The 24,781-nt window shown below is 39.4% G+C and overlaps 1 protein-coding gene, 1 long non-coding RNA gene and 1 pseudogene across 2 annotated transcripts in view; 1 reads left to right on the top strand and 2 right to left on the bottom strand.

The window, feature by feature from the left end:
* RAB18 (RAB18, member RAS oncogene family) overlaps nt 1-10,781 on the bottom strand; it is a 39,554-nt gene extending 28,773 nt beyond the window's left edge. The window contains exons 1-2 of the mRNA XM_072825596.1: nt 10,470-10,781; nt 5,213-5,268 (exon numbers count right to left, since the gene is read on the bottom strand). Coding sequence (XP_072681697.1) covers nt 5,213-5,268; nt 10,470-10,537 — 124 coding nt within the window. The 5' untranslated portion in view covers nt 10,538-10,781. The remainder of the gene's footprint in view (nt 1-5,212; nt 5,269-10,469) is intronic.
* Nucleotides 10,375-24,781, top strand: part of LOC140633278 (uncharacterized) — a 30,839-nt gene continuing 16,432 nt past the window's right edge. Inside the window, exons 1-3 of the long non-coding RNA XR_012030917.1 lie at nt 10,375-11,297; nt 15,710-15,904; nt 18,465-18,552. This is a non-coding gene — a long non-coding RNA (uncharacterized lncRNA). The remainder of the gene's footprint in view (nt 11,298-15,709; nt 15,905-18,464; nt 18,553-24,781) is intronic.
* Nucleotides 15,891-16,000, bottom strand: LOC140634545 (small nucleolar RNA U3; annotated as a pseudogene).

Consider the following 24,781-nt stretch of genomic DNA (forward strand, 5'->3'; position numbering starts at 1 on the left):
AGTTAGAGGTTAGGAAGGTGGATTTAGTCTCAGCTCTCTTACTGAGGTCTAGATAGACAAGAGCTTAACCTCTTTAAGTAGGTTTCCCCCTTCTCATCAAGAAATATAAAAATTCCTGCTTCACCTGCTACTTTATTTTGGGAGAAGAGGGAGTAGAGAATATCAGGGTAGGGAGACATCAAGAGGGATACTACGAAAGCTTAAGGATCCAATGGAGAAAATATTATGACAACCTAGATTCCTCAAATTTGAGTTTACAAACTTTAAAAGTATCAACAATAAAAAAAGGTAGGTTCTCTGCTACCCCAGAGGACAGAGTAAATATGTTTTAAGAGTTGAGAAGGAAGGGAAGGGGGTGAGAAATGACATACAAAACCTTATGAAGACTAAAGTCTGGGAGATGAAGAATAATCTGGGAGTCCAGGGCTTTTTGTGATGACTACTTACAGAGAGACAAGCAACAGCAAGACAAAAAAAATATTTGGAGAGAAAAGAGTAGGGTTGAGAAAGGTCTTGTCAGAAGCTGGCTGAATTCCGAAGACTCCAACTTGACTCCTGCTGATGGACATGGGGTTGGCAGAGGGAAGGATGGTCTTATTCCAAACAAATATCATTATCCAATAAAGAAGAAATCAAATGACTACAAAATAACTTGGAAATTAAAAAACAAATGAATTTCTGAATCAAAAATTTCAAATATATCCAAAGAGCAATGAGAAAAGAAATACACCCTACCAAAACCTATGGGGTACTTGTTCTTAGAGGACACCCTGAGTAAGGACTAAAAAGAAGGGAACTTAACACTTATCTTAAGAAATTAACAAAATAAACCAAAAGAAAAGTAGGAAGGGGGGTAGGAAAGAAATGAAGCAATTTCTCAAACAATTAAATAAATATATTCCTCAGGACACTAGGGTGGCTCAGTTGGTTAAGTATCCAAATCCTGATTTTGGCTCAGGTCATGATCTCAGAGTCATGAGATCAGGCCCCAAGCCAGGCTCTTCCCTGAGCCTGCCTGAGATTTTCTTTCTCTCCCTCTCCCTCTGGTTCTACCCCTACTTGTGTGTGCACATGCTCTCTCTCAAATAAATAAAATCTTAAAAAAGAAAAAAAAAAAGAATTTGCTTTAAATTTTCTAATTTAAATAAATAAATTTTCTAATTTTTTAATTTGAAATAAGTATTACTTAAAGCATTTTTCATGCTCAAAGGTCACCTAGAACAAGGAAATTTTTCTCCTCTTTTCCTGATTTCCACATCATTTTCTGTGTTTTAACGTCTTTATTCATTTTGGTAAATTCTACCCACTTTTTCCATTTCTAGCTTCTATTGTGCTTTATTTTGTTTTCCAGTCTCTACTGTCCCTTGTGATCCTTCCAATTTCACCTTTATTTCAGTGATGGTTTTATTTTCTTTATTTTTCTTTCTGCTCAGCTTACATTGCATTTTCTCATGCAGTCACACTATCTCTTCCCTGACCTCTTCTTATATATCATTGCTTTGTGCTCTCAGTGGTAAGTACTTTCAAAAAGTGTTTCAAATTCAGAGCAAAACAGCTGGGCATGATTTTCATTTCCTTTACAGAAATATTTTTTTCTGTTGAGTATTCTTCAACTCTTCCTTGTTTTTCTGCTTTCTTCCTTTTTGATTCTTGAATGGGAAGGGAGGGGCTTTAAGCTGAAATCCTTTTGATAATTCATCTTTAGAGGTAAGGTTGTTTTGGAAAAGCTATTTGTAAGAGGTTCATGCAGAAGGCTATAGTGGTTCCAATTCCTGACCAGCAAAACTTTGTCTTGATTCAGGGTGTTATAGGAGAATCATGTAGGGTTTTTTGTTTTGTTCTTTTTGTACTTCTCAACAGCCAATGGAGACAGGCAGCCTTGAAGTTTTCACAATGCAAAGACATCCCTTCCCCTCCTGCTACAGATAGGGACAAATGCAAAAATGGCTTGTTCCTGTGATTGTTTGGCTTCCCCTCTTCCTTTGAGTCTGAGAATCAAACCAGGTGCAGGGAAACCCCTGACATTAGCTTAAAAAACCATTTTGCTTTTGCAAACAAGGGATTTAGGCTTTGCATCTCCAGGTGGGCCTCTCAGATTCATGAAGCATCTCTGGCTGGTTCTAAGCTCTGCAGCTGTGGCATCCTCACCCTTCTTCTTCCCAAATGCATCCTGCTTATGCTACTGCTTTTGGCAGCCATTCCACCTATTTTGTGGCCTGGGGTTTTTAGCTTTCTTCTAGTTCAGTGGAATATGGGGCTTGTGTTTTACTTTTTCCCTCTCTTTGTTGTTATTTTGGGTAACTGCCAGAAAGCAGAAGAAAAAAATGCCAGCTTTACTGTACCATCCTCAGACTCAAAACCCAACAATTATGTTAAAAGAATATTTTAGGGACGCCTGGGTGGCTCAGCGGTTGAGCATCTGCCTTTGGCCCAGGGCGTGATCCTGGAGACCTGGGACAGAGTCCTGCATTGGGCTCCCTGCATGGAGCCTGCTTCCCCCTCTGCCTGTGTCTCTGCCTCTCTCTCTCTGTGTCTCTCATGAATAAATAAATAAAATCTTTAAAAAATAAATAAATAAAAGAATATTTTATACAAGATAGAAACTTGAATGTCTCACTATATTACTGAAAGATAGAGGTGTGCTTTCCTTACTACTTTACGTAAAATACTAACTTTCCACAAAACATTAATTTTTACAGGGCCATTAGCAACTGAGTTGTTTTTATTTTAAAAACTCATGTGTGTATTAGTTATAACTAAAGCAGAAAATAATCTGATGTCTAAACGTAAAAGATACTTTTCAAGACCCAGGGTCCATTTGGGAAACAAATTATGTATATCTAATCAGTATACCACAATCATAGTACTGGTTTTTAAAGCAGACAAAGCCTTTTTAAAAATAAAGACAATACATAATTTGTCATGTCCAAGTTCCCAGATTTCATTTGGGTTTAAAATGAAGAGATACCTTTACATTGTATATTGATCATTCCCTTAGTACAATTTTAACTCTAGGCAAATTCATTTTCCTGCCAGTTCCTACTCTTCTCCTCGCCATCCACTGTGAGGCATGTACTGAGTGAAATGAAGTTTTAAAACTAATTTTTTTTTTTACAACTAATTTTTTAAAGGAACAAATAATATAGCAAAGCCAAATTAAAGTGGATTTTAAATTACTAGTGTTTTTTCTGTTGTTGTTGTTGTTTTGTTGTTGTTGTTGTTTTTATTTATGATAGTCACACAGAGAGAGAGAGAGAGAGGCAGAGACACAGGCAGAGGGAGAAGCAGGCTCCATGCACCGGTAGCCCGACGTGGGATTCGATCCCGGGTCTCCAGGATCGCGCCCTGGGCCAAAGGCAGGCACCAAACCGCTGCACCACCCAGGGATCCCTAAATTACTAGTGTTTTAAGTGATTTCTTTTCACACATAAATGTAAACCTGTAAATATTAATATGCCACACAAAAGCTAAGTAATGCCTGGTATAACTTACTAAACATTTAGAGGCACTAGGAGTTTATACTGAAGAAACAAAACCTCTTCCTGGCAGAATTCTAAGTAAGAAATGTAGATGGAATGATGGGATTTTAAAAAAAATCAGCATCTGACAACCACCACAGAATGACAGGATGATACTTTAAAGAAATTTGGCATATATCACCTTAAGTAACCAAAGTCCCATCACCAATAATGGTACAAATATACACCATGCTCTGAGAAGCACTTTGCAATTCCTGCCAAAATACATGACCCAAATCTAACAACAAAGATATATTTGACAGATGTAACTGAAGGATTTCTACATTATTATCGACCTGTATGTACTCTTCAAAAATGTCAAGGCCATAAAAGACATAGAAAGACCAAAGAACTGCCCGGATTAAGACACTGAAGAGAAATGACAACTAAACTCAGTTGTGATCCTGGGCTGGATCCTGACTAGAAATAGTTTTGAGTTTTTGTTTTTGTTTTTTGTTTTTTGTTTTTTGTTTTTGCTAAATAAGACATTAGGGGGACAATTAATGAAATCTGTCTGTATACAGTAAAATTGTATCTAGTTCACTCAGGAAATACACATTGAAGTATTTAGAGAGCTTTCTGTAATTTTACTCTGAATTCAAAGTTGTGTGGAGAGAGAGCATGATAAAGCATATGTGATAAATATTAACATCTGGGGACATACAAGAAGTCTTGTACTATTTTTTACAACACTTCTCTAAGTATGAAATTATTCAGCATTTGAAAGAAAGGGGAAAAAAACCTACATAATAAATAAATGAACACGAATAAATGAACATAATAAATGAAAACAAACCCAGTTAAGAGAAACTATTTTCCCTAATAATAATGCTAGGATCGTATTTAATACATTCTACTCATCAGATCATGAAATTTTAGAGCTGTAAGAAAAATGTATTATCTCTCAACAAAACTTCTCCATTTATAGGTGGAAACATTGAAGTTATAGGACTTCCTCAAGATCTTGCCAACTGGTTCAAGGCAGAGCCAAGGCTACTATCCTGCTCTGACTCAGCTCTTTCACATTGCAAGCTGTCTCTTAATACCTTTATATTGTCATCTACTCCCTAAACATGTGATACACCAAAATATTTAGCTCAATCTTCTCTTATATTCTAGTAAGCTAATGTGGCAAACCACTTTCAGATCTAAATCTCATCTTAAAAAGGCATTTAAATATTACTGCTCCTAAGAATCTTTAGTAACTAATATCAATAAACATGTTGAGTTCAGAATTATGCAGGATACTATTGCAAACACTAAAAACACAATATTAACACACTCTAGTATTAAGTGATACCGTTAGGTCCATGATGATAGATACCAAGTCTATATTATTCATCATTACAACCCCAACCCTTAGGACAGTACCGACATACAATAAATATTCAGATAATTGCTAAGTAAAAGACAATCCATAGTACAAGAAAGAAATGTATGTATAGATTAATCATAATCATAATACCCACAGTGCTAACCAAGTGTCATGAAACAACAAATAAGTCATTTTTGCTTGGTGAGAGCTACAAAGGCTCCAGAAACTTAATGAAACCAAAGCTAAGCTTTTAAAGACAAATAATTCAACAGACTTGGAAGCAATGAGGTGGTGAGAGGGAGGGTAGAAGGAATTAGATAAAAGACTGAAGGCTAGAAAATACGTGGTATTTCTATTGAATTTTTAAACATAGGCTTACCTATCGTTGCTGCAAGTTCTGGATCGAAAGTATCATCTGTGAACCTCAAGAGCAGGCTAAAAGAGATGTTTAAAAGACAGATTAGAAATTTGTCTTTTCTCTAACCATTTGGCAAAACATTCATGATTATATTTTGTCACAAATTAGACACAGGTAAGAATAGCTGATGTAGGTCTGCTCACAAGAATAATGTCTCACTGCAGAAATACAGAGAGGAATTAAATTATTGGAAGGCAATAAAAGAATCCCAAGAACAAAGAAGTTTCCTTAATATATTCCCCATACTCCTCTACACAATTCTCAAGTGTGAAAAGATTTCGGTTTCACGGTGCCTGGGTGGCTCGGTCTGTTAGGCATCTGCCTTCAGCTCAGGTTATGATCTCAAGGTCCTGGGACCCAGACCCAAGTGGGGTTCTCTGCTCAGCGGGGAGTATTCTTTTCCCTCTTACTCTTCCTCTGTACTCTCCCTCTCTCTGTCACTCTCTCTTCTCAAACAAATAAAATTAAAAAAAAAAAAAAGATTTAGGCTTGATTTTGGTTTTTAACTATAAATGTATCCTTGTGAGAAAATAGTAGCAACACATCATACTGTAATGTGGACAAAAGGGGGGAAAATAAGTCTCTTGGAATGCAACAAGCTAATTTTTTGTTTAAATCTGATGTATACTCCACTCTGAATTCAAGTATAAACAGAAAGCTGCAGACTGATAAACAGAAAGCGTAGACTGACCAAACAATAGACAGCCAGAGTAAGTATAATCTGGCAAATGCTAGGCAGGGTGAATGAAAAAAGTAGGCAATAGGGAGCTCCCAAAAGCTTTTTTTAAAAAAGATTTCTTAAAAAATAAAAAGTTAAAAAAATAAAGAAAGAATTCTTGACAAAAACTGCTCATTTTAATGCCAGCAAAAAATGCCAGCAAGAAAATTAACAAAAGACAACTGCCATGGTTATGGTGAAAGATAAGAAGGACTAAACCTAAGAAATGGTAAAGAAACTAGAAAGAGATGAGAGATGAAATAATAGCAAAAGACACATATGAGTACTCTAAGATTTCATATCTCCCAGAATTATTTATTTATTATAAGGCAGAAGGGTCAGTTATTAGAAGCTATTCAAAAATACAATCTAAGTTTCTGTTAAAGCCCTAAATTTATAAAATTAATCCATCTTCCTTCACATTATCTCCTACAATAGGACAAAAGACTGTTCTATCGACCTGTATGCATTAATAAAATCAAGGAAATAGCTATCAGATGTCTGACATGAAAAAAAAAAAAAGTATGAATTTTTGTTGCTAGAGGTTTTTTTTGTTTTGTCCATAGTATACTGCAACACATAATGGCCTTTTGGTATTCAAAAGCCGGTGTCTGGGACACCTGGGTGGCTCAGTGGTTGAGTATCTGCCTTCCTAGAGTTCCACATCGGGCTCCCTGCATGGAGCCTGCTTCTCCCTCTGCCTATGTCTCTGCCTCTCTCTGTCTCTCATGAATAAATAAATAAAATCTTAAAAAAAAAAAAAAAAAAAAAAGCTGGTGTCATTAATTGTATTGAAGGGTTAACTCTCCCTTTCTTGTGTTTTCAATGAAACCAGCATCATAGAAGTAAAATAGATTTTCTACTTAACATTGAACCCTCTTGATTATAACTTTGCTTACTTCCAACATGAGTTAGGTGACTGCACTAACAAGAGTCTTAAGATTGCACTTGTAAAAATGTTCTCCCCAACATTAAGTTTTTAAATTCATAAAAGTGAAGATTTCGCTAAAAATTTAGTTACTCGTATTTTAAGAATGGAAAAGGTATATATCCATGCTCAGTTACTACAAAGACTCAGTTACAAAAACAAAAGAAACTTGCAGAGTACTAGTAGTAGTAAAAATACCAGAATAATAAAATAACAATGGTATTGGCTATCATTTATTGGACAGTAACAATGTGCCAGACGTTTGAACCAGCGGTTCTTCTTACATAATTGCTAATCCTTACAATAACCCTTGTCATTAAAGGTACTTTGTCAGAAAGCCAGGGAACTGATATGGTACAAAACAACAAATTTTAATACCAGCTCTGAATATAAGCAGGTCATGGCAAGGGATACATTGTTAGCTGGAAATCTATTCTAAACTCTATGTTATGCTTCTTCCTAGGCAGAGTCTACTTCTCTATTAGACTTTTTAAAGACTCCACAACCAGAAAATGATTAAGAACCAATGCTATTTACGCGTTCATATTTTCAAAGTTAGAGGAGAAAAATACTCTCCATGCAGAGCTATAGATGGAAGGAGTAACTACCAGTTAGAGGAAATAAAATTTGTAATAAACAGTGCGATCATAACTAGTCTGCATTTCTTAATTTACAAATGAAGTTGGCCAAAAAGGATGGGGATACAGAGACATAGGAGGGACAGCAATTTAGGTAACAGAAGGTCTCTATAACCTTCCAGTTTCTTTTTTTTTTTTTTTAAGATTTTATTTATTTATTCATGAGAGACCCACACAGAGAGAGGCAGAGACACAGGCAGAGAGAGAAGCAGGCTCCATGCAGGGAGCCGGATGTGGGACTCGATCCAGGGACTCCAGGATCATGCCCTGAACCAAAGGCAGACGCTCAACCACCGAGCCACCCGGGCGTCCCAACCTTCCAGTTTCTGAAACACTTTGCTAGTTCTTTACTTCACCATGGCTCAAAGCATCTTATACATTTAACATTAGATAAGGTTTGAGGGATTTCTATTCCAACCTCATTTTTTAAACGAAGAAATGAAGGCCTAGAGCATTCAAGTATCACACAGGTCACATAAGTGGCAGCACCAGTTTCATAATCCGGGTCTCCTGTCTGCTACCACACACGCTGATCACACTCCAACAGTCTGAAATAAACTGGAAAAATAACCTACTAATAAGATATCCTTTGTCGGGCAGCCTCGGTGGCGCAGGGGTTTAGCGCCGCCTGCAGCCCACGGCGTGATCCTGGAGACCAGGGATCGAGTCCCACTCAGGCTCCCAGCATGGAGACTGCTTTTCCCTCTGCCTGTGTCTCTGCCTCTCTCTCTCTCTCTCTCTGTATCTTTCATGAGTAAATAAAATAAAATCTTAAAAAAAAAAAAAATATCCGGGGATCCCTGGGTGGCTCAGCGGTTGAGCGTCTGCCTTGGACTAGGGGCGTGACCCTGGAGTCCTGGGATCGAGTCCCACGTCGGGCTCCCTGCAGGGAGCCTGCTTCTCCCTCTGTCTGTGTCTCTGCCTCTCTCTCTCTCTCATGAATAAATAAAATCTTTAAAATAAATAAATAAATAAATAAATATCCTTTGTCGTGCAACAATACAAATGATATTTCACTTCCATTAACTCTAGATCTGTAAAGAAATATAAACTTATTGGTCAGAACAATTCTTAGACTATATCCACGACAAATGTTTTTGTACTAACTTAAAAAGCACAGGCTTCTATCTTAGTAGAGTCATTTGTTCTACGGGTACCCAGAAAGAATAAGTATTCAAGATTGTTTTCCATAGCACAGCACAAGCACCAATAATGCAATATCTAGCTAGAAAAATAAGCCAACTTTCTCCCTGAACACAACCCTTTCTTGAAAGAGGTAAAGGTGTTAAAATTTGGCAGTGAGCGCTGAAAATTCATTAAGTACTGAGAAAAGTTTGGAGCAGATTAGATCCAAACATGTTTGTCTGAGGGGAGGGAACTAAGGAATCCAATAAACCACTTAGCAGATCTTAGGCTAGAGGAAGAACCTCAATTATGTAAACATTCTATTAACCTTCCAGAAAATTTTAACACAACTTAACCAGTCATCCACCCGATACATTTAGGAAAATGTTGCCTACCAAAAACTATATTGGGTTGAACTATATGAAATGACAGTCAACCCATTCTTGACTTCAGAATCAGCAATTTCATATGCCTTAACCTACATGAGTCACATCTCAAGAAAAAAAAAAGATCACAGGGCTATAGAAGTCCTATTAAGACAATGTTCAATATAGCAACTTTTTAATCCCAAATATAATAGATGGTGATCGTGAAAATCACTCAGTCCTTTAAATAATGCACACACACACTCCCCACACTACTGTACTAGCCCACAGTGTTTCATTAATCTATTCCTTGTTATGTACAAATCTTTCACTCCAAAATACGCTGTCCTTAATATATTTAAATGAGAAAAATTGGAAATATATTGTCATACTTTGAAAATATATAAAATCGCAAAAAGAACGTATTACAGAATAAAATCTGAAATCCTTACGCATCTAAAAAAGTAAAACTTGATGAAGTGATCTGAACTTCTGGAATTGAATACTGTTTACAAACCAGGACAGCCTCGACTACTAGGATTAATAATAATAATAATAATAATAATAGCCAGATGGCAAGGGTAACTTTACCTGGAGAACTTTGTTCCAAGGCTTGAGTGAAATCACAACCCGCTTGCAACACCCACTGCTCGCTCGAGCTCCACTGCTCTTACCTGATCTCAACTCGAACTCCTGCCAATTATAATTTTCCCTCAAGAAAAAGCCAAGAAAAGAAACAGCATACTAATTTGTTCCTTGACCTCTCTGCTGTGGCAGAATGCGGAGTGAAACAATTACCCTTTATTCTCAACGGTGGTCCCAGCTTAAACTCACAGCATCTTGGACTACAGTGAATTACTCCAGTAGTCAGAAGGCCAAAGCGTTCTTTCACAAGCTGACTCCGAAAAACACGGGGGGTGGGGCACCCAAGTAGGCCAGGAATGTGACCTAGGGCGTCACGAAACTTCCTGTGTGGAACACTACGTATTCAGAGAAAGCCTGACAGAAATCAAAGGACTGAAGTTTCAACTCCAATCGCGGGATTGACGGCGAGCCTGAACCCCCCGGCCGGGTCCAGACTCGGGCCCACACCCGCCCGCCGCGCCCGAGGCTGCTCGGCAGCGAACCCGCCGGCCGAGCCGGGCGGCGGCCCTCAGAACTGTTCTTTATCTGGTACAACAGGAGGGGAAACGTATCCAGACGAGTCCGGACTGCCAGAGGCCCACACCGAGGCGGGCGCGGCGGGGGGCGGGGGGCCGGGCCGGGCCGCGCCGGGGCCGCGGGGCCGCGGGGCCGCGCCGCCGACAGGCCTGGGAGCACGCGCGGAGCCCGCCCCCCGGCCCGCACCGGCCGCTGCCTTTACCGTTCCCGAGCGGCCCAGCACACAGCCGCCACGGCGGCAGAAAGCCCGCTGCCCTCGTCACCGCCCGCAGACCCGCCTCACCTGGACTTGCCCACGCCACTCTCGCCGATGATGAGGATCTTCAGGGTAGTCAGCACGTCCTCGTCCATCCTGACCCTGCTCCGCTCTGAGCCCAGCCGGCCACCCGGGTCCGGTTCTCAACCCTTCCCCCCCGGGAGCGGTGCCCGCGCATGCGCAGCGCTGCGCATCTGCCACCTTCCTTCCTACCCGGGCTATTTAGGTTGCACAAGCGCCGGTCTTCCCAGTTCCGCCTTGAGGAAGCGCTGCGTCTGCGCAAACTCAGAGTCTCCCGCGTCTTTCCGGAGTGATTAATCAGCCTTTGCGCAAGCGCAGATGCGAAGCCCCGCGTGTCATGTCACCCTCCTTTTGTAGGCTGTCGCTCCTCCCCGGCCCGAACCTAAACTTCCTTCGCTGGCTGGTGTTACGTGGGAAAGGACTGAGCTGGCCGAGCGGGGCGCTTTGATTTCAGCAGCTAGCTCGTAACAGCTGCAATATACTTCTGTTACTCCATATCGTATCATCACCATAAACGTGTACACTTTAGCTAAACATGCAAAGTTTTATTTCCTCAACCACCAGTGCCCAGTGATATAGGAAAAGAAGCCCTAATTCATCTGGTTATTTAAAGCGTTGTCTCTTACCCATCAAGAAGCCACAAAGGAAGAAAAACTTACTTTCGGGAACAGTGATTAAATGGATATGCTATTCAAATACTTGCATTAAGCTCATTTTCACTACTGACTACAATGTTCTAGATATTTCATGTTGATTATGATCCTTTCAGTTCAAAAATCCAAGTAAACATTCTGATATTTGAACATAGAGTGGAGAGGATAGCAACAATTCAAGGTAGGCCATGGATTTTATTATTTTATGACATATTAAATAAATAGCTGATATTTAGAGCAAATGATAAAAAGACCATGATGTCAATAGCCAACAACTTCAATTACCAAAAACCAGGAAGAGAAAAGCTAACAAAGGATCTCAAAAGAAAATATAGTGTTAGAGGTACTTTTTTATTATAAAGTTAGTTGTGAGTTATTAATCAGTGTAGTCTGAGAATCTAAAACCTAGATAAACCTGGTATAGATAGATTTCTTTGTCTGTACTACCTTTGCCAAGTATGGGTTTGCTGGCTTTATAAAAATGAATTAGAGAATGGTCTGCATTCTATTATCTAGAGGAGTGTGGAGAACCGACTTAAATTCAATTTAAACTTAAGTCTTCCTTAAATATTTGGTAGAATTCACCTGTGAAACCATCTAGGCCTGGTGCTTTATTTTTGAGAAGGTTATTTAATATCGATTTAATTTATTTAGATATTGGGTGGAATTAGTCTTACTTCCTCTACCTATTTGGTAGAATTTCACCAGTAAAACTATTTGAGGTTGGAGAATTTCAAAAGAATTTTAACCAAGAATTAATTATTTTAAATAATTACATATATATGTATATATATAAAACTGTATATATGTACACAGCTATATATAGTTATATCATTATATATTCAGGTTATCTATTTCACCTTTAGTCAGTTTAGGGAGTTTGTGTTTTGTTTTGTTTTGTTTTAAGATTTTATTTATTTATTCATGAGAGACACAGAGAGAGAGAGAGAGAGAGAGGCAGAGACACGGGCAGAGGGAGAAGCAGGCTCCATGCAGGGAGCCCGACGTGGGACTGGATTCTGGGTCCTCAGGATCACACCCTGGGCTGAAGGCAGTGCTAAACCGCTGAGCCCCCCGGGCTGCCCGAGTTTGTGTTTTTTAAGGAATTAAATGAGTCTATTTCACTAAGCTGTTGAATTTATATAAGTAGAGTTATTATCCTTTTAATGTATCCAGTATACATAGTGTTTCCCCCTCTTTGTTTCCCTTGAAAAGAAACAAGGGGACTAAATTTCACACTCACTCTGAGCTTAGAAGCTATGTTTTCCATTTAAGTCACCACCAAAGGACTTCTCCTAGAACTTTCTTTCTGTGCCTCATTGCCCACTTCTGGTACATTGAACTGAGGCCAGGAAATTTTGAAAATAAAAAGAATGATAAATACAGCTGCTTTAGTGGTATTTCAAATCCTAGTCTTCTTTCCCAGGCCATATGCTATTTACTTTTCAGAGTCCTTAAATAGTTGCTCCACACATTTTTTCCAGGTTGTATAACTTCATTCAGTGGGAGAGAAGAAGTGGAGTATATCCATTATTTTTTACCTAAGAGCAGATACTTTGACCAGTTCCTTTTGAGTTTTGGCATTTCTGGCCCTCTGGCACACTCAGGCCAGATCTATTGAGTAACATGTCAAAAGCTCAAACGTCAGCAGATGCCTTTCATTAGTGTATTTAAAACATAACGATTTATTTTATGATATACTATTCACAATCCTTGATACACATAGAGATCATTGTCAGGGCTCATCCCATACTATTCTCAGCCAAGTTGTATTGTCTGTCAAAGGAGTATCTATTTAGGAATAGGCTGCCTGCCTTCACCCACCAATGATGAGCAGCCTAGCACCACCTCAAAATCTCTCACCCTGCTGCTCTCACCTAAGTATGCTTACGTTAAGTATGTCCATAGTTTAGTTCCAGAATGCCAAGAGGTGTTGACAGATACACAATATGGCACACCTGGGCCCCTATCTGACTCTCTTCTACACAGAGGACTCGGGGCTTCCCTATTCTTGGTGCTATGGTATCATTGCCCTATGGGTACCAAGCCAGCTGGCTGGAACCTGCTTCTGGCTTCATTCCTGCCAGCCTCATTTCTCGTATCTTATTCTTTTTATGTTCTGAGATAATTCTTAGAACAACCTGGGTCTGTATCTAATACTCCCACTGTCCCCATTCCAAAGCAAGCTTGTGTCTGTCCTCTTCCTTGAGATCAGGTTCTCTTTATTCATAAACTGAACTGAATCTGTCCACTTTTATTAGTTTTGGTCTTTTATGGGTAGAATATTTTCCCAAGCTTCTATCTATGATACTTTTTATAACTGCTTTCTCCCTTAATGCATTGACTTAGCATTTCATTAAAAAAATAATAATAAGTAATAGTGAGAGCACTGTTTTTTCCTGTTCCCAATTTTAAGGGGAATAGCTGTAGAGTTCCACCTATCGTTTGTTATTTCCCATAACTTATCAATGCAATGTATTATATTAATGAATTTTTGCTATATTATTCTATGCTGAGATAAATCTTGATAGATTTTGGCAAATTATTCTGGCAAATTATTATTTTATACACTGTTCAGTTATATTCTCTGGCACATTATTTATGAGTTTTCATATATAAATATATTCCTCAGTGAGACTGAAGATACATTTCCTGTAAGTCACTTTCACTTAGAGAAATTAATTAGTTAACTATTAAGAGAAAGAGAGAACAAGCACAGTGAAGAGGAGTGGAGAGAGAGAGAATCTCAAGTAGGCTCCACACCCAGCACAGAGTCCAGATGTGGGGGATGATCTTATGACCCTGAGACCACGACCTGAGCCAAAATCAAGAGCTGGAGGCTTAACTGACTGAGCCACTCAGGTGCCCCAATTCTGAATCATTTTAAACACTCAGATCAGAGTAGAGAATAATATAATGAACATCCAGTTTTATCAAATATGATAAGCATCATAATTTAAGTGTTTTCCATGGAAAGCATTAAACATTGCAGATTTGAAACAATATGTGTGTGCTCCCACCAGATCCCAACTACAACCCAGTGATAATTACTGTCATAAATTTAGTGTTTATCATGCCCATACATGACATAAGATTTTTACTACCTAGTTATGTATCCTTAAACCTATTTTATAGATTTTTTTAACTTGATAATTTTATCAAATTACACAGGGACTCAACACAACTTGACATTTTCATTCAGTGTTGTTTTAGAGATTTACTTATGTTGTGAGACATAGCTATAATTCATTTAAAGTGCTGTATTATAAATTCCATAAAACTATGTATTCACCATTCTCTCTCTGATGTTTGCAGCATTTGGCTAGTATATCTTCTTTTCCCTTAAGCTAGACTGAGTTTGCATTTCCTTTACTTGCCAACCAAAGGGTCCTAACTGACACATTCAAGAAACCTCTAAAAGTACCCCATATAGACCTCTCTTCAAGGTGTCTAAAATCCCAACTATCAGCATCAATCTTGGTTAAAGCATTATTTTTGGAGGGATCTCATAAACTAAAGGTATTTTCTAGGAACCAAAGATGAACTCATGACATTTTGCATAGAACTGGAACCATTGCTACTTTGGTAGCTATCTCTTAAAAAAAGAGAGACACAGAGAGAGAGAGAGAGCCTTAGGTGGAGAATAGTACATAGCTCTCATCTTGTGGGATTATGAAGGAGGAAAGCAAGCCTGAACTGGGTAGTAATTGGGAGAAATTGTGAATTCAGGTTTGGCATAAAAGTACCAGGCTACTAGACCTGAGAAGGTCTAGCAGCTTATCTTACAGGAAGACAATGTTCTCTATGAAAGGCCACAGGGTCTAATCAGACAGACCTGGTTTCTTTTTTTTTTTTTTTTTGGTTTTGGCCAAACTTTTTATTTAGTATTCTGTAGTTGCTTAACACACACTTAAATGGTCTTATTGGGGGAGGGGATAGGGGAGGTTCTTGTAGATTCCCAAGGAAATGTCAGAAAGGCAAAATATGGCCAGCATTATCCATTTGCTTTTTTGGATTTACTGGGTGAATAGCACTTTCCTTAAATAAGCATCTGATCTCAGGTTTTTCATTACTGAGAACATTGAGATTTCAGTTTGAAGACACTCTGAAATCCTAAGAGTAGCATACCCCGACCACCCTCTAATAGCTAGCTTGTTTGTATAGGCAGAAAGATTCACCTCTCCATTTTAGAAGGCTAGATGTTTGTCGAAGGTCTTAGAATTGCTTTGCCTCATTTACTGGGAAAAATCAGATATAGGAAGTGGCCTTTAGGGACACTTTTAACTTGAAAAATTACAACACTAGTACACAAGTAAAGTCTTAACACATTTAACATTTGCTTATTGAAAGCAATGTCATAAAGTCAAATAAGATTAAACAGGTTTTACTTTTTTCCCTCGCAAGAACATAAAAATTATGGAAGGGGAACTTAACAGGAAATTTTAAAAAGGTAACACAATTTTTCCTTTTAGTAGTCCTTGGACAGTTATGACAGAAAAGGTTCCACTTTTTTGTTTGTTTTCTTTGAACGGGGATTTTGGTCCAAAGTTTTGTTTTGTTTTTAATATCTGCTTCTGCCTCCCCCTCGATCAGATCGGCTTCCTCCACTGCCACCACCTCTTGGTGCTCCGCGGCTTGAACTGCTGTAGGAATCACATGGAGGAGGGTACCCCCTTTCCAGAGAAGGGGGAAGCCCTCTTTCTTGTCTGCCAACCCGATCACGACCACTTGAGTAGAGATCACTTCGGCTGCTTGAGTAACTGTCTCGACTTCCACCATATCCGTCACGTGAGCTGCTGTAATCATCATAGTGGGGTACCCTACACGTTCAGAGAAACTTCTCTAGTAACAAACTATAGAAATGATCCCTGAAAGTATAGTCTTCAGACTTGGTTTCAAAGCTTCATTCAGTCACTCACTGTGTGACGAGAGGCAAGCCATTCAAGATTTTAAGCCCTGATTTCTTCATTTGTAAAACGACATGAGTTATACCTACCTTTAAGGGTTAATTATATAACATGATGAATATACAGTGACTGGTGAACAGCAGATCCTCAATAATGATGGCTATCATTATTATTATTATTATTATTATTATTATTATTAATTCAGCCAATCCCATCAGTCAGGACTGCCATCAGAGATAATGATTCCCTAGGGATTTTACTATGGAAGGATGAGTTGAGGATTATTTGCCTGGGGCCCTGTTTCAAAGCTGGAGCTTAAAGTTTATCAAGGGGTACACTTTGCTTTCTAGCAAAGACATCTCTTGGAAGTTTAGAGTTTGGAGCAAATTATACAGTATGACATCCATTCTCCTACCCTCCAAATATTAGATTAGAAGGAACACAGAGAGACAGCTCTTCATGTGACACCCCCCCCCACCCCCGGCATGGTGACAGGTCGCCTCTGATATCTTCTCAAGTCACTGTGCATCCTGTAGTTATTGCATTGTTCAAGTGGTGGAAGCCAGATGCAGTTCCAAGGAAGATCTTCTGGACACAATACTTTCTAGGGGGAGAGAAAAAGCCAGAAAAAGCAAGCACGTGATGACATTGATAGAAAATAGGGACTAATTTTTTTATGTAAGAGAAATCCTCCACAGCCAGGCCAGCTCCTATCTCTCTATACCTTTCCTGAACTAACTTCTGGGATATTCCCTTCTTGACCAACTGCCAGATCCTCTTCTCTGCCTACCGACCCCCTCCTATCACCAGTGCAGCTCATAAGCCCTCAAAAGGTAACTGGTGAGTGACTGGTGAGTGTTGACAGTAAAACTGCCTTTGGAGACACAGGAGGCACTTGTTCATGTGGCTCTGTTAAGGTATACCTGGTGTCCTGAACTGAAAGCAACTAGACAAAGGCATGCTCCTGTGCTGGAATAGACTTCACTTCCCCTGGCAGGGCTTCTAGGGGTCAGATCTCCATCACAGGGATCCCAGGGGATCTGGCCAATGGAAGGAAACTGGGAGATAATGGAGGCGTTTTGTCCATTTCCTATAACTTAAGGATAGTCCCTAGGTTAGAAAAGAAAAGGAAAAAATGCCCTACCTTATGTTTGAAAGGTAGTTAGGGAATCAAGCCTGGGGTAAATTTCAATCAACTTGAGAATGTAATTAGAGTTGCAGATATGTCTAAAAGTGAAAAGGAGGGGAGCTGCTAGGGGAGGTTGAGAAGTTCAACCCTTCAGAAACACCTGGAATTTTAAAGGTATCAATGCTGAACTCTACCCCTCAAGAGGTTCTGATGTAATTGGTAGATGTGACTTGTGGGGGTTTTGTATGTGTGTGTTTGGCTGGTTGGTGGGGTTTTGGGGGTTTGTTTTCGGTGTTATTTTAAATTCTTCAATACTAATGTGCTGCCAGGGATGAGACCCACTCGGGGTAGAGAATTCTATGACTTTAAGTTCTCCCATGTGCTGACACATTATAGTATCAAGTGGTGGTGTTGATGGTTCTAGGAACAATAATTTCACCTGCAGTAGTGTGAACTCTGCTGGGAGAGTCCTCATCACTTATCAGACTAGGTAAAACTTGTAGAACCCAAAGAAAATTAGGGCTTCTTGGGTGATGAGGAGAGAACCCCATCGAGGAAAGACCCACGGGCTCTGAGAACTCCCAGGAACAGGATGCAGAAGGTCTCTTTCCCATCTTGAACCCCTAAACCATGATATTAACACAATGACTACATATTCAGTGATTTGTATGCAAACAACATAAGCAATTGTGCCTCATGTGGTGAACTTCTGATTGTATGCCAGTACAGTAATAAAACTAAGTTACTCACTACCATGCTCTGGGTTAGAGAGCATATGCTGGCATGTACAGACTCTTTGTTATTACAAAATCCTATGCTGGTTGGTAGAGGGAACAAAAAGGCTTCTGGAATGCTTGTAATGTTCTGTGTCTTGTTCTGGATGCTGGTTATATGGGTGTGTTCAGTTTATAAAAATTAATAGATGTATACACTTAGGAATTGTGACCCTTTCCGTATGTATTGGATACTTCAATACAAAGCATTTTTAAAGATAAAAAACTGACTACTGCTTCCATTCAAGATGTGAGTGGGACTGGCTAGACAATTTTTTTAAAGATTTTATTGATTGATTGATTGATTGATTTGACAGAGAGAGAGAGAGAGAACACAATCAGGGGGAGCAGTAGAGGGAGAGGGAGAAGCAGGCTACCGGCTGAGCAAGGAGACCAAGGAGACCAACATGGGGCTCGATCCCAGGACTCAACACCATGACCCAAGCCGAAGGCAGACACTTAACTGAGCCATCCAGACACCTCTCGTCAATTCTTCTCAATGGGAAAATAAATGTCATATTGACCTCTTCTGCTTACAGAGCTTGGGAGGAGGAGAATGGAGGTGTGGTGAGGACTAAGGAAAGATAGAAATTGCAAAACCTGCCAGTTCTTCAGGGCTGCACAGGGGTGAGTGTTTGAAGGGATGGCCTTTGGTTTAGCAAAGTGATGAATGCATCTTCCAATAGGTGGGGGTGGACCCCATCCTGAAGAGGGGGTAGAGAACTAATTGCTCTGCCCTGTAAATGATGAAAATCTAATTTAGGGGAGAGCTAAACATGAAGGTATCTAGAGAGTCTGGGAATAGGGGAGGATACCTGAGTGAAAAGATTGATTATGATGTGTGTGATGGCAGATTGAAGCCAGGGGAAAAGATGGCCAGAAAGAATGGCCATTCTGGAAATGCAGTGGCCCAAAGACTTTTAAGAAAAGGGGTATCTAATACTTCATTTCAAATTGTTTATCACCTGTAAGGAAATTGCCCGCCTTTGCTCCAAATCCCCCAGTAACATCTGCTACCCTGCTTACTCTGCTACCCACACACCCTGTAATAATCCAAACCAGCCACATGGAAGGGTAACATAACTTACTGACCCAGAAATAGCATGAGTGATTTGATTATTTTAACTGGCCCAATGGAAAACATGGAATTGAATTTTGTTTTAATAATGATACATGGTGGATGTGGGGCCTATCAAACTCAAAATAGATGGGCAGGCCCGGGTGGCTCAGCGATTTAGTGCCACCTTCGGCCCAGGGTGTGATCCTGGGGACGGGATCAAGTCCCACATCGGGATCCCTGCATGGAGCCTGCTTCTCCCTCTGCCTGTGTCTCTGCCTCTCTCTCTCTGTATCTCTCATGAATAAATGGATAAAATCTTAAAATAAAAAAAAAAAAACTCAAAATAGAAAAGTGTAACACTCTTGTAAAAAATGACTTGAGCGAATTCTGATACACAGATCATAATTGTTATTTCGCCTTGGAGTGTAAAAGATCAGTGCCTCCCTAGCAGCTCTTATGTGGAATAAAGAATAGTAAAACTTGAGGTCAGAAGATTGGCTACATTTCTTGAGAAAGCCACTGACCATCTCTAAGCTTGTTTGATCATCTATAATACAGAAGAAAATACTCGCATCTAGAAATACTCCAGGATCTCAATGGAAGAGTGTATTTGAATTAAATCCTTCAGCGGATGGCATATGGTAAATAATATTGACTCCTCTCCTTTCAATTCCATAATATTGTATATAGAAGTATTTTGTAGGAATGCCTGGGTGGCTCAGCCGTTGAGCGTCTGCCTTTGGCTTAGGGCGTGATTCTGAAGTCCTGGGATCAGGTCCTGCAACAGGCTTCCTGCATGGAGCCTGCTTCTTTCTCCCTCTGCTTCTGTCTCTGCCTCTCTCTCTCTCTCTCTCATGAATAAATAAATACGATCTTTTAAAAAAATAATAATTTATAAATTATAAAGCCATAAAAATTATTTGTAAAATTAGTGAGAACTAAAATGTGTTGATTATTTGAGAAGTATGTTCCTTCATTAACAGCAAATTTCCAGAAGGAAAACAGAATTTTGGGCAGTGAATTAAATTACTGGTTTTAAGTGCAGTGATTTTCAGCAAGAGTGATTTTGCCCACCCCCACGGGTTATTTGGCACTGCCTGGAGAATGCTATCAACATCTAGAGAGTAGAGGCCAAGGATCCTGCAAAATATCCTTCAGTGCACAAGACAGCTTTCTACAACAACAGCTATCCAGCTCAAGATGTCAATAGCACCGTTGTTGAGAAACCCCATTTTGGTGGTAAGGCCAGTTATTCTGGTTAGTCTTGTTTTCAACTTAATTTATGCCTACGCATGTATTAACATTATTTAACCTTAAAGCATTCCTTCCTTAGCCTGGGAACCCTCATAAAGACTGAGAAAATTCCCCTCTAAAGTGACCCCTATGATTATATGTTCAGGCATATAACTCATGCACTTGTGGTTTTCTTTGTATGTGTGACCAGTTTTTAAAAATATTTTATTTACTTATTTGAGAGAGAGAGAAAGAGCATGAGCGGGGGTGGAGGGTTGGGGGAGTGGAAGGAGAAGCAGACTCCCCACCGAGCAGGGAGCCTGATGTGGGAGTCAGTCCCAGGACACTGGGATCATGACCTGAGCCCAAGGCAGACACTTAACTGACTGAGCCACCCAGGTACCTCTAACCTATACACTTGTATATCAATGCAAAGCTTGTGATCTGCCAGAGAAAAGTGTAGAAAACACTGTCACTACACATTCTTCCCTAAATCCCATTAAAACATGTATTACATTCTGTTAAGTGTTACCATTTTGAAACCTGTACGGTCCTGCCTGTCTCAAGTAATGCTTAGTAAACCAAATTCCACGACATCCAACTTATTTCATGATTCAACAATATGGATGGAACTCTCTCTGGTGGAGCAGGTGATTGCCCTAGAGTAAGAGACCCTCCTCCATCCCAATCCTAAATCTCAGTTTTAGAGATCAGAGTGAAAGAACTCAGAGCTAGAAAAGACAATTGTCCAGAAACCTTTCTGACATTGTGCAATAATTTTCAGAAAGTGTTCTTTTGGCTATGACTCGGCTATGACTCTAACAAAAAGTGGCTGATAACCTGGAGCAGCTGAACTGTCGTCGGACTACTCTGTTTAGTTTCCTCCTGTCCCAATATCTATGCCACTACTTCTGCCATCCTATCACTGGCTCCATAGTAGGCTCTGGAGTTCCAATGGCAAGCCAGAGCCAGGGCAAGGGCAAAGGGTGCTGGCACAGAGTGGGGGAACCAGTAGCAGAGAATTGTTCTAGAGTACAGTAATAATGATTCTAAAATTCACATGTGGTTTTCAAAACATGTCATTTATTTGATCCTTTTAAGAACCCAGTGAGGTAGGCAAGATAAGTAATTTTATCCCTAGGTTATTGATGAAAAAACCCAAATAACAAAAACAAAACAAAACAAAACAAAACAAAAAACACAAGAACCTCAGGAACCCTAGATCAATAAAATTTGAGTACCTTGTTCTAAATCATTCAACTATGAAGTGTCTGGGATCCAGATCCTCTAGCTCTTAATCCAGAGTTCTGTACACTGGAAGTACAGAAAAATATAAACCCTACCCTATAGTCCTTTCCTTCCAGTTACGTTGGCTTGTCTTAGTTGGAAGAGCGCAAAGGAAAACTGAGAATATGATGTGGTTGTAGCAGGGCCTGCAGTCCGCAGAAAAGGGGCAGAAATCTTTCAGCAGAACAAGATCTGAACTTGCTGGTAATTCTCCATACCAAAAGGACCAGCCCTACAAAAATGTTTGAGGAAAGCCTTTATGTTCCCTAAAAAGTCATTTCCATACCATAATCAATCAGACTGGAAGGATTTTTCAAAATTAGTCTTTAATTAAAATAATAAACAATTTTGTTCTTTGCCGAATTTTATGCCGGCACCCTAATGTGAACCATATTACTGCGATTTAATGTGCTTTTTCTTCAGGATGATTATTTTAAAACATATGAAAACAGCTTGTTCCAAATGAGCGAGGTCATGACCTGAATGCAGATACTAACTCCCTGCATTTACTGTCCCTTGAAGGGACCTCTTAGTTCCCTTACTTTCTGTTACTTGAATACTCAAGGTAGTTGTTTGCATATAGAACATACAGATCTTGTTTTCTTTCTGAGAAGGTGGAGTCCCACTTGTTCCAGTTAGAGGAAGACATTTCCATGCGGGCTTTGTGTGTGCATGTGTACAGAGGTAAATCTAGTTTCAATTTGTTTGTTTTTAGGGAAGCTAAAGGTTTCAGTACTATTAGTACTATTTTTAGGGAAGCTAAAGGTTTCAGTTTCAGTTTCAGTACTATTTAATCCAGAACTCTGGATTAAAACTTTCAGTACTATTTAAAGTCAGAATTTTTTTTATATATAGCTACAAAAGTATAGCTTGTCTTTCTAACTGTGAAGGACAAAACCAAGAATATAGTGTTCCCACAGCAGTATACAGGCCCTGAATTAAGAATATATACCTTATAACCTCTACACACACAATTCCGTTATACTGTTACTGCTTTTTTGCAACTATAATTTGAAAATTCAGACAGAGCAAAACTCTGAAGGAGTAGATGTGATTCATTCACTTCCTCCAAATGAGAGAAGCTTCAGCTGGATGAAACAAAACTATTGTGTTCTGTATCATTTATTTCTAGGAGAAAACAGGGAGACGCTTATTTTAGGAGTCTCTGTGAACTCTTACAACTTCGGCCCAGATCAAGAGAGGCAAGAAGGTCATTGGATGAAACCAATGCACTTTAGCTCACCTACTCTGTAACATTTCAATCCTATCTTTGAACTGTACAATAATGACTTCTCTTCCTATAATGACTTTTCCTTCCTTTTTTTTTTTTTTTTTTTTTTTATCACACCCTGGGCTGCAGGCGGCACTAAACCGCTGTGCCACTGGGGCTGCCCTAATTTTTTTTTTTTTAAGATTTTATTTATTTGAGATTGTGGAGGGAAAGGAAGAGAGAGAAACAAACTCCACTGAGCAAGGAGCAGGATGCGGGACTCAATCACAGGACCCTGAGAATGTGACCTGAGCCAAAGGCAGACACTTAACCAACTAAGCCACCCAGGTGCCCCAAGGCTCTGCCATCTTGAGAGTGTTTCTGGTTTTAAATCCCAAGGCAGGGCCAGCCACTCTTGCAATGATACTTTAACCCTGCCTGTCCCCACTCCTAAATGATTATTTTCTCATCATCAATCCATTTTTTTAAGATAGCAAAAATTTTATCTCTGTTGGCAAATGCCTGCTTCAGTGAACAATAAGTTTATTGGGACCACGTTAAATCAAACCGAGAATCAATCTCTCCCTCCCTCTCTCTTCTCTCTCTCTCTCCCTCTAACCACACACTCACACACACACACACACACACACACACACACACACTCTTTATTGTGAAATATTACCACACGTAAAAAGTACATGCATAGTTTAACAAATAGCTAAAAACAGACAAACATACAGTCCTGTATACCAGCACAGCCATCCTGTAGGTCACAAAATAGAAATTTCCTAGCATAGCAGCAACCCATGGAACAGTCCTTCCTACTAAAACTCTGCTTCCCCTCTGAGAGAGCACTGCTTTATCCCAACTGTTAGGCTAATCACTAATCAGGCTAATCCTTTATATTTTTACCATATATGCCTCCACCCATAAATAATATGTGTTGTGTTGCCTACTTTTGAACTTCTTATGTGGAATGATTTGTTTTATCCTAGTTGTTTTCTTTTTTATGATTTTATTTATTATTCACACACACACACAGAGGCAGAGACATAGGCAGAGGGAAAAGTAGGCTCCCTGCAGGAAGTCTGATTTGGGACCAAGAATCAAAGATCAAGTTGATCCAAGGACCCTGGGATCATGACCTGAGCCAAAAGCAGATGCTCAACCACTGAGCCATCCAGGCACACCAATCCTACTTGTTTTCTTAATTTGTTCACAACCTGCGCTTATATTGTATGTAGCTATAATTCATCCAATTCCATTGCTATGTAAGACTCTATTTTGTAAAAATATCACAATTTATTTATCCTTTCTGCCGATGATGACTCTTTGGGCTGTTTCCAGTTTGGGATAATTTTATCAACAGCATGGCTGTGAACATTCTTGTACATATATCTCAGGTATAAGTAGGAGTAGAATCTCTGAGTCATAGGGTAGACATATTGTGAACATTATCCTACAGTGTCAAACCATCTGCCAGTGTAGTTCTACCAATTTAGAGACTCACTTATTCTACCTATGAATTCTCGTAGTTCTACATCTTTGCCAACTCTTGGCATTTGAGACCACAAATGTTTTTCAATCATGTGGCAACTTATGTCTTGCAACCAAATAGTCCAAGGGAAAAAAAAAGGTTTTGGGGGGTACCATTCTAGTAACTTTTCTGTAAATTCAAAATTATTTATCTGGGCATGTGGGTTAAGCATCTGACTTGGTTTTGGCTCAGAATATGATCTCAGGGTCGTGAGATTCCAGCTCCGAAAGGGCTCTGAGCTTAGAAGGGAGTCTGCTTGAGATCCTCTTTCTCTCTCCCTCTGCTCCTTCCCACTAAAAATAAGTAAATAGATCTTTTCTTTTTTTTAAAGTCTCCATTGCTTAATCCTACACATATGCCTAGATATTTCAAAGATATCAGTCAAGCTAATAAACAATGAAATAAAAAAGCCACCAATTTGATAACACAGAAGCAGTATCTCATAATCTTAATTTACATTTCTCCAATCACTAATGAGAATGAGCATCTTTTCATGTCTATGGGCATTTGATTTTCCCCTTTTATGAAG

The sequence above is a fragment of the Canis lupus genome, chromosome 5, assembly GCF_048164855.1.
Source record: "Canis lupus baileyi chromosome 5, mCanLup2.hap1, whole genome shotgun sequence".
Classification (NCBI taxonomy): Eukaryota; Metazoa; Chordata; class Mammalia; order Carnivora; family Canidae; genus Canis; species Canis lupus.